This window comes from Oryctolagus cuniculus, chromosome 15 (genome assembly GCF_964237555.1).
Source record: "Oryctolagus cuniculus chromosome 15, mOryCun1.1, whole genome shotgun sequence".
Classification (NCBI taxonomy): domain Eukaryota; kingdom Metazoa; phylum Chordata; class Mammalia; order Lagomorpha; family Leporidae; genus Oryctolagus; species Oryctolagus cuniculus.
In genome coordinates, this window is record NC_091446.1 from 37,667,895 (window position 1) to 37,683,623 (window position 15,729).

At 44.1% G+C, this 15,729-nt stretch overlaps 1 protein-coding gene across 10 annotated transcripts in view; it reads right to left on the reverse strand.

The window, feature by feature from the left end:
• EXOC6 (exocyst complex component 6) overlaps positions 1-15,729 on the reverse strand; it is a 324,395-nt gene that overhangs the window by 79,193 nt on the left and 229,473 nt on the right. For all 10 annotated transcript variants that reach the window (XR_011382367.1, XM_051823933.2, XM_070057614.1 and 7 more), the window contains 2 exons: positions 13,657-13,768; positions 12,975-13,109 (listed from right to left, as the gene is read on the reverse strand). Coding sequence is in view for 9 of the 10 variants with exons in the window: in XM_051823933.2 (XP_051679893.2) it covers positions 12,975-13,109; positions 13,657-13,768 (247 nt within the window). In the remaining variant the exon portion in view is untranslated. The remainder of the gene's footprint in view (positions 1-12,974; positions 13,110-13,656; positions 13,769-15,729) is intronic.

Sequence of the window (15,729 nt, forward strand, 5' to 3'; positions counted from 1 at the left end):
TATTTCAGTTATCTTTACATCTTTAGCAAATTAACTTTTATAAATCTTTGTTTAAGGAAGTGGGAGCAACCAAATATTTACAAGTCTTGAAGCCATGAGGGAAAACAAAACATTTTATCTGAAGGAAGGAAAAAAATGAGGAAACTATTCACATTAAAGTCAAATGAAGTAATTCTATGCTTTCTGGATTTCCTGTTTAGTGTTGTGATAAACTAGTTCAGAAAATAAGAATTTCTGAAAAGTAGCTAGGTAGAAACAAAGGAGGGAACACAGGCATGCATCACCTTTGGCTGTTGCTCTCTGGCACTTAGCTGAACAGTACTTTCCTGAGGTTACACCAACAGCAGGTCCCATTTTTACTATAAACTACCCAGGTTAAGATAAATTTTTCCCAAGATGTTAAAAAATTGGGAAGAAGGTATTTAAAATTTTAAGATGTTATTAATGTTTTCCCCAGGCTGTAATAGTGAGCAAAGAAATCTAAGTCGGCGGGTCAGTGGCTTTGCCGTGTGAAAGACAAACCTCAGATGGCAGTTCTGAGTAGGAACATGTTTTAAAGACAACACTTGAAAGGACTTTCCTAGGGAGTAACAGTTCTGCTTATTTTATAATCCTGACAAATATAATCATTAGAAAACATACGTGCCTTTGATCCTTATAGCTGCCTGAACTAACTACATTTTATTTTAAAGAAATAAGAGCAAGTAAAGAAAGAAAAGCTTTGCATGTAACCTCCCCCGTACTTGTACCCAGAGATAAGCTGAAATATTGGTGAGACATGTGTAATAGATGATTATTAATTGTGACTTAAGAGATTGTTAATAAAAAAATTAGTTTTGGAGTTTTACTGCTGAATTCAAAATAGACTCAGTTCTCAAGACGTCACCTGACAGTGAGAAACTACTAATTGGAAAATAAAATTTAAAGTAATTAACTCTTCCTTTGCTTGTTAAAGAAACAGTTCCCTCTGTAGGCATAAATGGATCTACTAAATTTGCAAACTACTTTTTATTTCCGTGTACAAGAAATAAATGTGGCCGGCGCCGCGGCTCACTAGGCTAATCCTCCGCCTAGCGGCGCCGGCACACCGGGTTCTAGTCCCGGTCGGGGCGCCGGATTCTGTCCCGCTTGTCCCTCTTCCAAGCCAGCCCTCTGCTGTGGCCAGGGAGTGCAGTGGAGGATGGCCCAGGTGCTTGGGCCCTGCACCCCATGGGAGACCAGGAAAAGCACCTGGCTCCTGGCTCCTGCCATCGGATCAGCGCGGTGCGCCGGCCGCAGCGCGCCGGCCGCGGCGGCCATTGGAGGGTGAACCAACGGCAAAGGAAGACCTTTCTCTCTGTCTCTCTCTCTCACTGTCCACTCTGCCTGTCAAAAATAAAAAAAAAAAATAAAATAAAAAAAAAAAGGAAATAAATGCTATCAGGGTGGGCATTTGGCACAATGGTCAAGTCATCATTTGGGACACCCACATCCCATATCAGAGTGCCTGGTTTGAGTCCCAGCTTTGTTGCTTCCAATCCAACCTTATGTGAGCATATACCCTATGAGGCATCAAATGATGGCTTAAGTACTTGGATCCCTGCCACCCATGTAGGCGATGTGGACTGAGTTCCATGTTTATGGTTTTAGCCGGGCCAATGCTGGCATCTGGGGAGTGAACCAGTATATGGAAGATCTCTCTCCATCTGTCTCTGCATTTCACATAAAATGGAATTAAAAATAAAAAAAACTAAAATAGAAAATAAAATCTGTTAAAAAATAATAAAGGGCCAGCATTGTGGCATAGCAGGTAAAGCTAACTCCTGTGACACCAGGATCCCATCGTGGTGCGGGTTCGAGACCTGGCTGCTACACTTCCTATCCAGCTCTCTGCTAATGCATCTGGGAAAGCATCGGAGGATGGCTAAAACGCTTGGCCCCTGTACCCACGTGGGAGACCTGGATGAAGCTTCCAGGCTCCTGGCTTCAGTCTGACTAGCTCCAGCCATTGCAGCCATTTGGGGAGTGAACCAGCAGATAGAAGATTGCTCTCCCTCTGTGGGGAGCATCCGGACTGGACTGAGTTACTGGAATTAAGACTTATTCTATGCATCTGCTCTCCCACAATATGGCGCTGGGAGAGAAGTAAACAGCTTCCGCACAGCTGCCTCCAGTTCAACTAATAAACTGTAGGACTTGCTCCTGATTGGAGGAGAGCAGCGTACTCGGCGTGTGGGCAGCCGAGTTGGGATTGGCGGAGGAGGACTATAAAGGAGGAGAGAGACGGCATGCACCAGGAACATCTATGGGGAACATCTAAGGGGAACATCTAGCTGAAGGAACACCTGTGCAGCCCCCGAGAGAGCCGGCCGGCGGTGTGCCGCTCCCCTGCGGAAGTGGGGAATGTGGCCAGGGGGAACTGCCCTTCCACGGAGGTGGAAGGGATAGTAGCCAACCCGGGAAGAACCAGCAGCAAACCCGGGGAGGGCCGAGCAGACGAAAGAACAGCGCAGGGTCCTGTGTCGTTCCTCCACGAAGAGGGGGAGCGACATAATGGTGCCGTGACTCGGATATGAAGCCTAGGCAGGGCTTAGTGTCGTTCCTCCACGAAGAGGGGGAGCGACATAATGGTGCCGTGACTCGGATAGGAAACCTAGCTCGGATAGGAAACTTAGGACGGATAGCAAACTTAGGAGGGAAGAAACGGGAAGAACTGGGAAAATATCGGAGAGAGAGACTAGCAAACAGCCTAGGGAAAATACCGGAGAGAGAGACTAGCAAACAGCCTAGGGAAAAGCCGGACGAAAGAGGTGCCGGAGGAAGCTGTTGAAAGCCTAGGCATAGACTCAGATACGGACTACGGGGGGAAGCTGGGAGAAATCTCTAAGGTCGAAAGCGAAAGTGAAAGCTAGAACAAACAGACTCGGATGCGGATTGTGGGGAGAGGCCAGGAGAAATGAGGGAGGAGTATTGTTGGAGGAAAGCTTGGGGAAACATACCGGGTAGAGAAAAATGTTAGGGAAATTGAAGCCGCGGGGGGCAGGCCAAGGCGGATACGAAAGCCACTTTGGGATTCTCAAGTTAGCCCGGGAATAGGGGGCGAAAAGTTGAAACCAGAAGCTGAAACGTAAGCCAGATTGGGATCCGTCTGATTAGCCCGGGGAGCAAAGGACGGGAAGCCAAACCGTGGGGCGGAGACGTAAGCTGGGTTGAATTCGCCAGGCTAGCCCGGGGAACTTAGATTGAATGCTAGTGGCGGACACGTAAGCTACGCTGTTACTCGCGGAAGCCGCCGCGTGCAGAGAGAGCACGGGGCGTGAATAGATAGGGAACGGGGCTGGCGTAGGCCGTGGTGCAGACGCGAAGGTCGTGGAGACCGCGGAGCGCGCGAAGCCAAGCCGCGCAAAGCCGGGAAGCTGCGCAGATGAGAGAGGCGCGGGCTGAAGCGGCTCAGCCGGAAAGCTGCCGAGAAGCAGCCTCGGGGCGGGCGCAGCCGGGAAGCCGCGGGGATAAGAATGAGAGCGGGAAGCCGCAGGGATAAGAGAAACAGAAGTAAAAGAGAAATAGGAATGCTGGAAGATAGAAGTAAAATGGGAGAAATAGGAATGCCCGGAGATAGAGAAATAGAGAAATAGAAAGGCCTCCCTACAACACTGCAATGTGAGAGCTTGGATTCGGTCTGCCTGATTAAGTGAGGCGATGAGCACGATGAGCACCTGCGGCGGCTAGCAGCTTATGCGCCGCAGGTCACCGAAGACAGGCACGAATTAACATCAGTAAGGCCTCCCCACAAAAAGGCAATGAGAAGGCTTGGATTCGGTTTGCCTGATAGGGCTTGTAAGCCCCTGCAGGCTCGACCAGAGCATGTGCTGCAGGGCACCGAACACAGGCACGCATCAGCGCCTAAAAACCTCCTCACAACCGAAGACAGGCGCGTATCAACGCCAAAAATAAAAAGAAAGGGGGATCTGTGGGGAGCATCCGGACTGGACTGAGTTACTGGAATTAAGACTTATTCTATGCATCTGCTCTCCCACAATATGGCGCTGGGAGAGAAGTAAACAGCTTCCGCACAGCTGCCTCCAGTTCAACTAATAAACTGTAGGACTTGCTCCTGATTGGAGGAGAGCAGCGTACTCGGCGTGTGGGCAGCCGAGTTGGGATTGGCGGAGGAGGACTATAAAGGAGGAGAGAGACGGCATGCACCAGGAACATCTATGGGGAACATCTAAGGGGAACATCTAGCTGAAGGAACACCTGTGCAGCCCCCGAGAGAGCCGGCCGGCGGTGTGCCGCTCCCCTGCGGAAGTGGGGAATGTGGCCAGGGGGAACTGCCCTTCCACGGAGGTGGAAGGGATAGTAGCCAACCCGGGAAGAACCAGCAGCAAACCCGGGGAGGGCCGAGCAGACGAAAGAACAGCGCAGGGTCTTGTGTTGCTCCTCCACGAAGAGGGGGAGCGACATCCCTGTATTTCTCCCTTTCTTTCTCTCTGTGACTCTGCCTTTCAAATAAATGAAATAAATCTTTAAAAATAAAATATAGTATAAACAGAACCCAAGAAACATTTCTTTTTAAAGATTTATTTATCTGAAAGTCAGAGTTAAGAGAGAGAGAGGAGAGAGACACAGAGAGAAATCTTCCAACTGCTGGTTCACTCCCCAAATGGCCGCAATGGCTGGAGCTAGTCAGACTGAAGCCAGGAGCCTGGAAGCTTCTTCTGGGTCTTCCACATGGGTGCTTGGGCCAAAGGACTTGGGCTTTCCTTTGCTGCTTTCCCAGGCACATTAGCACGGAGCTGGAACAGAAGCAGAGCAGCTGGGACTTGAACTGGTGCCCAGATGGGATGCTGACACTGCAGACAGCAGCTTAACCCGATGTGCCAGAGTCAGCCCCCTCAAGGAACTTTTAAATTAAAACAATCACATGCGCTGGCGCTGCGGCTCACTAGGCTAATCCTCCGCCTTGCGGCGCCAGCACACCGGGTTCTAGTCCCAGTCGGGGCGCCGGATTCTGTCCCGGTTGCCCCTCTTCCAGGCCAGCTCTCTGCTGTGGCCAGGGAGTGCAGTGGAGGATGGCCCAAGTACTTGGGCCCCGCACCCCATGGGAGACCAGGAGAAGCACCTGGCTCCTGGCTCCTGCCATCGGATCAGCGCAGTGCGCCGGCCGCAGCGTGCCGGCCGTGGTGGCCATTGGAGGGTGAACCAACGGCAAAGGAAAACCTTTTCCTCTGTCTCTCTCTCTCACTGTCCACTCTGTCAAAAAATAAAAAAATTAAAAAAAATTAAAAAAACAATCACATGCACAAATTCTACCTGGACTTCCTATATTTTCAGTGTGTGTGTTCTGAATAATAGCTAAGATTTGCTGTCTATTATTCAATCCCTGTTCTTGGAACAGTCCCATAATGTTTTGGGAAATCACACTACCCTTATTCACAACCATGTGGTTTGGGTAGGAGTGTACCTACACTCACATCTAGTCCCAAGGATGAATCCTGTTAAGTCTGAGTCAGTGAGCAATTCCCACCCCTTGACATGGAAGGAATTCCTAGCAGATGGAAGAGAGAGATACTCTCTTGTAGGATATGAGAATGTGAGGTTTGGAAATCTAACAAGGCAGCTATTTTGCTACCAGAAGGAGAGAGCCCAGAGCAGCAAGACCACCTTGTGTATTCTGAAGATGAAGCCAGACTGCAGAGGGGTTAAAAGATGCAGGAACTCCTTGCTGACATCTGAGCAGCAGGCTTCAGCTTCACCTGAAATCTGCCCCATACTCAGACTTTGCATAACAGAGGTCAAGACTCTTCCTTTTATTGTTTAGAAAAGTTTCAGTTGGTTTTTCTGTCAGTTCCTGTCAATTTTCTGTTAATAGTCCCAATTAATAGAAGTATATTAACTGAAACATTTTATTGAACGTTTAACAAAAAAGATGACATTTAATTTTTACTCATTAAGAGCAAGTGGGGCACTTCTATGGTATTTTTCTATACCTTAAAAAATCTAAACATGGGAGGGTGCTGTTGTAACATAGTAGGTAAAGTCGCCGCCTGCAACACCAGCATCCCATATGGGTGCTGGGTCGAGTCCTGGCTGTTCCTCTTCCTATCTAGCTCCCTGTTGATGTGCCTGGGAAAGCAGCTGCACCTACATGAGAGACCTGGATGAAGTTCCTAGCTCCCGGCTTTGGTCTGGCCCAGCCCTGGTTATTGTGACCATTTAGGGAGTGAATCAGCAGATGGAAGATGGATCTCTCTGTGTGTCTTTCCCTCTCTCTGTAACTCTGCTTTTCAAATAAATAAATAAATCTTTTTTAAAACTCTAAACACAGGGTTGGTGTTGTGGTGTAGTGGGTTAAGCCACAGCCTGCAGCGCTAGCATCCCATGTGAGTGCTGGTTTGAGTTCCAGGTGCTCTACTTCTGATCCAGCTCCCTGCTAATGCACCTGCAAAAGCAGCAGAAGATGGCCCAAATGCTTGGGCCCCTGCACCTACATGGGATACCCAGAAGAATCTTCCTGGCTCCTGGCTTCAGCCTGGCCCAGCCCTGGTCATTGCAGCCATTTGTGGAGTGATCCAGCAGATAGAAGCTCACTCTGTCTCTTTCTCTAACTCTGCCTTTCAAATAAATAAATAAACTCTGCCTTTCAAATAAATAAATCAATCTTAAAAAAGAATATAAACACTAGGTTGACACTGTTATGACAAAGGTATCCTTATCCTCTATTGCTAATTTCTTCTTGCTCTAATTCAAGGAACAATATGCCAAATATCCATGATCCTGATTCATAAATTTCTAAAGTTAGTTACATAGCATATGGTATCCAACCCAGTATCACTACTGCACAAATGACAGAGGAGGAAAAAAAGGTAAGAATAAACAATAAAATCTATTACTTAGTTATGATAGGGGAAAGGGTATAATGATGAGATGGATAGAAGAATCATAATTTGTTAAAAACTGTAATTTTTAAAACCATATAAATAAGTTCTATTAGATATTGTTGATGTCAATGTGATAAGAGGAGTTGTTTCATTCTTATATTTGCTACTTAAAAACAATCAAAACATGGACGATTTGCTTGCTTATGCTTCTCATTGTCAGTGGAGTACTGATTCACCCAGCTACTTTTCATGTTTTTTTTTTTTTTCCCTATTGTATCATAGCACCATGGTCCCACTTACAGTTGGAACCAGGATTAAAAGGCAAGAACTCTTCAGAGTTGGCATGGAGTTGGGAAAAACTCCATGGAGTTAAGTTAAAGATCTCTGATGCCCGAGAGAATTTTTCTACCACATAGATTAAAAAGGGAATGGGGCTAGGGCATTTAGCCCAGCAATAACCTAACAGATGCCCACATCCCGTATATGAGTACCTGGGTCCACGTACTGACTCCACTCCAAATTCCAGCTTATTGCTAACGTGGACTCTGTGAGGCAGCAGGTGATGGCTCAAGTACCTGCCACCTATGTCTGAGACTTGGATTGAGTTCCCAGCTCCCGGCTTTGACATAGCTCAGCTCCAGCTCTAGGGGGCATTTGGGGAGTGAATCAGCAGAGAGGAGATCTCTGTCTCTCTGCCTCTCAAATAATACAGTTTTTAGAATGAAAAACCTCCAAGTCTCTTTCTAAAAAGAAAGGGAATAGTATTCTCACTTCCTCCTCTAGTCTGATACACATTTTTTTTTTTTTCCGGTTAGAAGTCCCACTTTTAAGTAGCTCTGTGTGAATCCAGGTTCATTTCAAAAAGTTGAGGTACTGCTGCAGGGAAGGAATCATTAACTGTGCCTCTTTTACATCACTCACAGATTTGGCACAGTGAAGTAATCTGACAAGTCTAGACAATACTTCATAAAGTAAACATAAGTGACCGAATATTAGGCACTTAGGGTGTGCATACATGCTTCCTAGAACGAAAACAAATGGAGGTATGGGTGAAGGATTCATGTAAGAGCTCATTTCCAGAATCATCAAGCAACTAGGAATATATTTTATAGGATCAATGGACTGAAAAGCACTGGGCTAAGACATTAACTAAGCAATCCAATTTAAAGTCTGTAATCAAGGCTGTACTTAATCATCTCTGTGAAATCAGGAACAGACTGACAATTCACTAGGAATGGAAATTCCCCAATGTCCCTTAGTAACTTATTTTAACACTGACTCAACAATTCTCCCTGTAGAAGTACTTCCCCATATCACAGTTCAACATAAATTTCTCTTGAAATAGATAAAAAGTTAGAACTGAAGAATACGTGATCTATAAGCAATGAGCACAACATAGTTCTTGTTCTCACATTAGAAAACAGAAAAATTGGAATGGCCTTGTGGCACAATGGGTTAAGCTGTCATCTACAGGTTGGCAACCCATCTGGGTGCCAGTTTGAGTCCCAGCTGCTCCACTTTCCATTCAGTTCCATGCTAATGTGCCTGAGAAAGCATTGGAAGATGGCCCAAGTGCTTGGGCCCCTAGACCCATGTGGGAGACCCAGATGGAGTTCCAGGTTCCTGATCTAGTCCAGTCCCAGCTCTTGTAGCAATTTGGGGAGTGAAACAACAGCGGATCAAGATCTCTCTGTGTATCTTCCTCTCTCTCTTTAATTCTACCTTTCAAATAGATAAATAAATCTTAAAAAAAAAAAGACTTGAATGAGTTATGAAAACAAAACAAAACAAAAGAATGCTCTACTATTAGTTAAAAATGAATCTTAATGAGGGGTGGGATGGGAGAGAAAGTAGGAGATGGGATGGTTGTGGGTAGGAGGGAGGTTATAGGGGGAAAAACAGTTATAATCCAAAAGTTGTACTTTCAAAATTTATATTTATTAAATAAAAGTTAAAAAAAAAGAATGCTCTGCTATTTGTAAAGGCTGAACTTGATTTTCAGATTTCCAAGGAAACTCACCAAAGGGGATGCAATTCCAGTTCTACTTTTAATTAAATTTATTTATAACTCTGCAAGATGGAACCAGACATGACAGTTCTAAACATTCTCTCTCAACAGGCAGATTTTGAGAAATATAGTTCCAAGATCCCCAAATTTGAGTGTCATGTCCCAGTATGTTAGGTTCTTTGACTTTTATCTGGCAATAAAAATTGCCTGAAGACCCCAAGATGTCAACAATTCGTGTTTTAATCAGAGTACTCAGTAAGTATATTAATTTTTTTTTTTTTTTTAATTTTTGGACAGGCAGAGTTAGACAGTGAGAGAAAGACAGAGAGAAAGGTCTTCCTTCCATTGGTTCATCCCCCACGGGCATGCTGCGCTGATCTGAAGCCAGGAGCCAGGTGTTTCTCCTGGTCTCCCGTGCAGCTGCAGGGCCCAAGGACTTGGGCCATCCTCCACTGCCTTCCTGGGCCACAGCAGAGAGCTGGACTGGAAGAGGGGCAACCGGGACAGAACCGGCGCCCAATCGGGACTAGAACCTGGGGTGCCAGCACTGCAGGTGGAGGATTAGCCAAGTGAGTCGCAGGGCCTGCCACATATTAATTTATTAACAATTAAACATTCTTAGAATTCTAAGCCTTAGTAAATTCCTTTGAGACAAGATACGAATGACACAAGAATATAAGGATAGAGAAAACAATAAAGAGAAATTAGATTATAACAAATCCAATATAAAAGCTAAGAATTTGTCCTTGGATAAATAAATGTTCAAAAGCTGTACAATACCTGTATTATGGTACTTATATTGGTAAGCATATATATATGTGTGTGTGTGTGCGTGTGTGCATATATATATATATATACACATATTTTTTTTTAGAGAGAGACAGAGAGAAAGATCCTCCTTTTTTCCGTTGGTTCACCCCACAAATGGCCGCTACGGCCAGTGCACTGCACTGATCCGAAGCCAGGAGCCAGGTGCTTCTTCCTCGTCTCCCATGCGGGTGCAGGGCCCAAGCACCCAGACCATCCTCCACTGCCCTCCCAGACTACAGCAGAGCTGGACCAGAAGAGGAGCAACCAGGACAAAATCCGGCGCCCTAACCAGGACTAGAACCTGGGTGCCGGCGCCACAGGTGGAGGATCAGCCAAGTGAGCCGCGGCGCCGGCCGCTAAGCATATTTTTTAAAAGATTTTTTTTTTATTTATTTGATAGGCAGAATTAGAGAGAGAGGTAGAGTCAGGGAGAGAGAGATCTTCCATCCACTGATTTACTCCTCAAATGGCTGAAACGACCATGGCTGGGTTAGGCCGAAGCCAGGAGCTAGGAGCCAGGAGCCAGGAGGTTCTTCTGGATCTCCCACACGGGTACAGGGACCTAAGCACTTGGGCCATCTTCTGCTGCTTTCCCAAGCCATTAGCAGGGAGCTGAATCAGAAGAAAGCAGGCGGGACTCAAATCAATACCCATATGGGATGCCAGTGCTGCAGGCCAGGGCTTTAACCCACTGTGCCACAGTGCCGGCCCCTGTTAAGTATGCTTTATATTTTTTTCCCTATGAGTTCTTAAGAGAAGACACAGTTTTGTATCCTCAAAGTCTAACAGAGGGCTCACAGAATAAATGATGTACAATGAATGGCTTTCTGCTATTTCCTTTAAAATTCATCATAATCATGAGGTAGGTATTATATTGTTCCTCTTATTTTAAGACTAAGGAACTTGCCCAAGCCACACAGCAGGCTAACTCCAGAACACATGCTTTTCACCACTATACTAAATAACCTTAATAAATGAATGACAGCTTTTTCAGGTCAGCCTCTGTTTTAATAACTAATTTTATAAGTTCACTGACTCATCCATCAGTATGACTACACAAACTTAAGAATGACCAGAACAGCTTAAGAGTGAGGGGCCAGGCAAATAATTTTAGGAACACAGGCTTGCTTCTGGACTTCATTTTTCTGATGTCTTGGTAAGTATTAACATTAACAGGCAGACATCTGGCACAACAGGTGAGATACCACTTGAGAGGCCTGTGTACTGCATCAGAGTGCTTGGTTCAAGTCCTGGCCCCATTTTTGATCCAGCTCCCTAAGAAGGTAGCAGGTGATGGCTCAAGTTTTTGAGTCCCTGCTATCCACACGGGAGAATGGATTGAGTTCCTGGCTCCAGGGTTCAGTGTGGCCCAGCCCTGGCTGTTGAATTTCTAAAATGTAAACTATTACAATATAATTTTAGAAGATCAGTTGGGTAATTTATTATACAGCAAGAGTAGGAAGATGATAATCCTCTTCAACAGAAAACTCTTGGAAAGAATAATGAGGATAAACTATCAAGTCCATCTTATAGACAAGGAATCAGTAAGCGCTTCCCCATTGGGTTAAGAAATTATTCACCGGCACCACGGCTCACTAGGCTAATCCTCCGCCTTGCAGCGCCGGCACACCGGGTTCTAGTCCCGGTCGGGGTGCCGGATTCTGTCCTGGTTGCCCCTCTTCCATTCCAGCTCTCTGCTGAGGCCAGGGAGTGCAGTAGAGGATGGCCCAAGTGCTTGGGCCCTGCTCCCTATGGGAGACCAGGATAAGTACCTGGCTCCTGCCATCGGATCGGTGTGGTGCGCCGGCCGCGGTGGCCATTGGAGGGTGAACCAACGGCAAAAGGAAGACCTTTCTCTCTGTCTCTCTCTCACTGTCCACTCTGCCTGTCAAAAAAATAAATAAATAAAAAGAAAAAGAAAAGAAATTATTCATTGCAAGAGGATCTTTTTTTTTTTTTTTAAGATTATTTCTTTTAAAGTCAGTTACAGAGAGAGAGGGAGAGAGAGAGAAGGGAAGGAAACATACTACACCACAATGTAATAATAAATAAAGAAATATTTTTAAAAATTCCCTTGAGGGGCTGGTACTGTGGCACAGCGAGTCAAGCCACTGTCTGCAGTGCCATCATCCCATCTGGGCACCGGTTTGAGCCCTGGCTGCTCCACTTCTCACCCAGCTCCCTGCCATGGCCTACGAAAACACAGAAGATGGCCCAAGTCCTTGTACCCCTGCACCTGTGTGGGCGATCTGGAAGAAGCACCTTGCTCCTGGCTTACGACTGGCCTAGCATCAGCCATTGTGGCCATTTGGGGAGTGAACCAGAGGATGGAAGATCTCTCTCTCTTTGCCTCTGCCTCTGCCTCTGTAACTCAGCCTTAAAAATGATTTATTTGAGAGGCAGAGTTAAAGAGAGAGATCGCCTATCTGCCAGCCCACTTCCCAGATGGCTGCAAATGGCTGGCACTGGGTCACCCCAAAGCCAAGAGCCTGGAACTCCATCAGGGTTTCTCATGTGCGTTGCAGAGGTCCAAGCAGTTGGGCCATCTTCCAGCGTTTTACTGGGCATGTTAGCAGGGAGCTAGAAAGGAAGTGGAGCAGCTGGGACGTGAATGGGCGCCCACATGGGATACCAGTGTTGCAGGCAGCAGCTAAACACCTGCTGCATCACAACACCAGCCCCAACAAAGCGATTTATATTACTAAGATTATACTAGTTTCTCAGCTGTATGACTCTAAACCAACAAAAATAATACAATTTATAAAAACAAATTTGTGAAATTATTTATTCTCACATTCTGCTTAAAACAATCATTAATTAATCTTCTGGTATATCCCATGTGTTATATAAATAGAAATCTTTTCCTCTAGAAAAAAGTATGATTTCAGTGGCAAGTAACAATTTTTTTACATACCATAGCTAATAAAGGATGGAAAGTAAATTTAACATTTATGTACTCTGTCTTACATTTTTAACTTCTAAATACACTCATATAAAATTAATTATTGAACTGTGAAAAATTAATGAAAATTCAGTTAAACCAATTCAGTACCACCATTAGTTGTCAAAACGTGAGTAAAATGTGACACAGTGTAGAAAAATCAATATACTTTTATCCATTTTAATAAGAAGTATTAAATGTTTAAAAGAACTGACATTTACCTCATTATTAACAATGATAACCTCTCCAAAATTTTAGGGATATAATGAAATCACACATATAACAAAATTGTCTTAATTTTTTAAAGTTTTATTACAGCAACTGAAATGAAACTTTAGATCACTTCTTTACATACCTTAAAAGTAGACAGTCCATAAAGTCTTGTGGTATGAACAGTTTCTTGAGAAATATTTGTAATGTTAGTTATAAAGTCCTCAAGGTATTTACAAGCTTGTTCCAGGTGTGCTGTGTTTATGATGATCTGCACTAACTAGAAAACACAAAATGTACTGAGTTGTATGTTATATGTGTGCAAAACCACCTGATTTTTAAAAATAGAATGATTACTTCCAGCAATTACACGAAAGCTGCATAATTCTGCTATTCCAGGGTACAACTGATTATCTACTTTCAAAACCTGCTGCAAATACTGCTTATGAATGCTAACAAACATTATATATACTTAATATTTATATTTATATTAAATATATATACATACACACACATACCAAGTCTAACTGCCAATTATTTTAAATGACTTTTCATAGTACTTTTCAAATCTTATCCATTTAGCAAGTAAAAAAATGAGGATTTTTGACTTGATTTAAAGTTTTGCAATCAAATATAAGATTTCATATTTTCATTATTCCTCATGTAAACCTTTTTCCCTTACATTTCTTGAATTTACACAGATGTTTTTAATCTGCTTATTCTAGCAAATTTAAAATACAAAGATAGAATGAAATTGAGCAATAATTTAATTTATAATAATTGTTTCATATAATAACGCATTTGGTTTATCTGTCTTGTTAACCTACCTCTGTTAAACCTATATGAGGTTTTCTAATAAGGTTCAGTAAACAGCTACTCAAAGTTCTGGTCAGCAGCAGATTTGTTGATTTTCTAAGCATATCATCTATTTCCGTTGAGCTAAAAACAAAGGTTGATGTTATTAAGTTTCCAAGAGTAACTAAATAATTTAACACAATTCATCAGAATAATTTATTCCAAGTCATTATTTTATATCTGTAAAAAAGAAAAAGGGGAGATTTTCGGGGCTGGTGCTGTGGCATAGTAGGCTGGGCTTCTGCCTGCAGCACTGGCATCCCATATAGGTGCCAGTTTGTATCCCGGCTGTTCCTCTTCCAATCCAGCTGTCCGCTATGGCCTGGGAAAACAGTAGAAGATGGCCCAAGTGCTCGGGCCCCTGCACCTACATAGGAGACCCAGAGGAAGCTCCTGGCTCCTGGCTTTGGATGGGCGCAGCTCCACTGCAGTCATCTGGGGAGTGAACCAGCAGATGCAAGACCCCAGCAGAGGCAAGACCTTTCCTCTCTGTCTTTCCCTTTCTCTGTCTGTTAAGTCTACCTCTCAAATAAATATAAATAAGAAATCTTTATTATAAAATGGGCCTTTTCCAAAAGCAGCAATGTTCATTATGGCATAATTTCAACGTATCCAATTAACCACTACAGAAAAATCACAGGCAATTAGTATAAGGAAATAAGACTGTTCTGCAGTTATGATTCCACTGTGGAACATTCACTTTGTGTTTTGTTTGTTTGTTTGTTTGTTTGACAGGCAGAGTGGACAGTGAGAGAGAGAGACAAAGGTCTTCCTTTTCCGTTGGTTCACCCCACAGTGGCCACTGTGGCCGGCGCACCGCGCTAATCTGAAGCCAGGAGCCAGGTGCTTCTCCTGGTCTCCCATGCGGGTGCAGGGCCCAAGGACTCGAGCCATCCTCCACTTCACTCCCGGGCCACAGCAAAGAGCTGGACTGGAAGAGGGGCAACTGGGACAGAATCTGGCACCCCAACCGGGACTAGAACCCGGTGTACTGGCGCTGCAGGCGGAAGATTAGCCAAGTGGGGCACGGCTCCAGCCAAACATTCACTTTGAAAGGCACTTTATATACAACTACAGCTAAAGTTAACACTAAAGAGTTCTTCATTTCTGCTTAACACAGGGCCTCATTACCAAAACAGTGTAGCTGCCCTTAGCTGGCGGACTGTCCCTCTCATGACGCTGACATTCTAGGCTGGGTGACTCTGCTGTGAAGGCTAGCCTGTGCACTGTGAGGTGTTGGGCAGCACAGCACTTTCCCCAGATGAAAAGTCACCCGTTATAGATAATATCTTCTGTGTAGTTTCCCTGCACTTCATTAAAAGGTAGTGAATGCATACTTTTTCCTTGTAAGAAAAAGCAGAGGAAGAGAACCTACCAGCACCTATTTCTTAATTGTGCCAGCAAGATTTACCTGACAATGACCAGTAAACCCCCCAAAGAGGTGGTCTTAACTCCCAAATATGTTTAAACCAGAGCTTCAAGCATAGAAAGCAATTTTTCCACAATCTTTAATGGCAAAAAAACATAGCAATTCTGACAAGTGTTTTTGCTTTCCAAAAGTAAATATGTCAGAAAATGGATAATCTAAATTTAAATTTACATATCTTGTAAAATAATTATAGTGCTGTAACTAACTTACCTAAAAAAATTGGCAATCAGCCATTATTTTGTTGACTATGAGAAAACTGAAGTTTATGTTAATTTTTAGAGGTTGATAGAATATTTCATATGTATTACAGTGGTATTTGTATGCTATGTCTCTAAACTTTATTTTCAAAGGCTTAAGGCCCAAATACAAACTTTTCTGGAAAAAAAAGTTTATATATCTTTTAATTAACTGGTGCCTCTGTGTCTGTATTTTCTTAAAATTTATTTATTTATTTGAGAGGCAGAGAGACAAGGAAGAGAAAGGCAGGCAAACAGACAGTGTTTCCATTCCCTGGTACACCACCCAAAGGTCCAGAATGGAGTCGATAACTCAATCTAGGCCTCCCACATGGGTGATATGGGTCCAATTACTTGAGCCATCACCTGCTGCCTCCCAG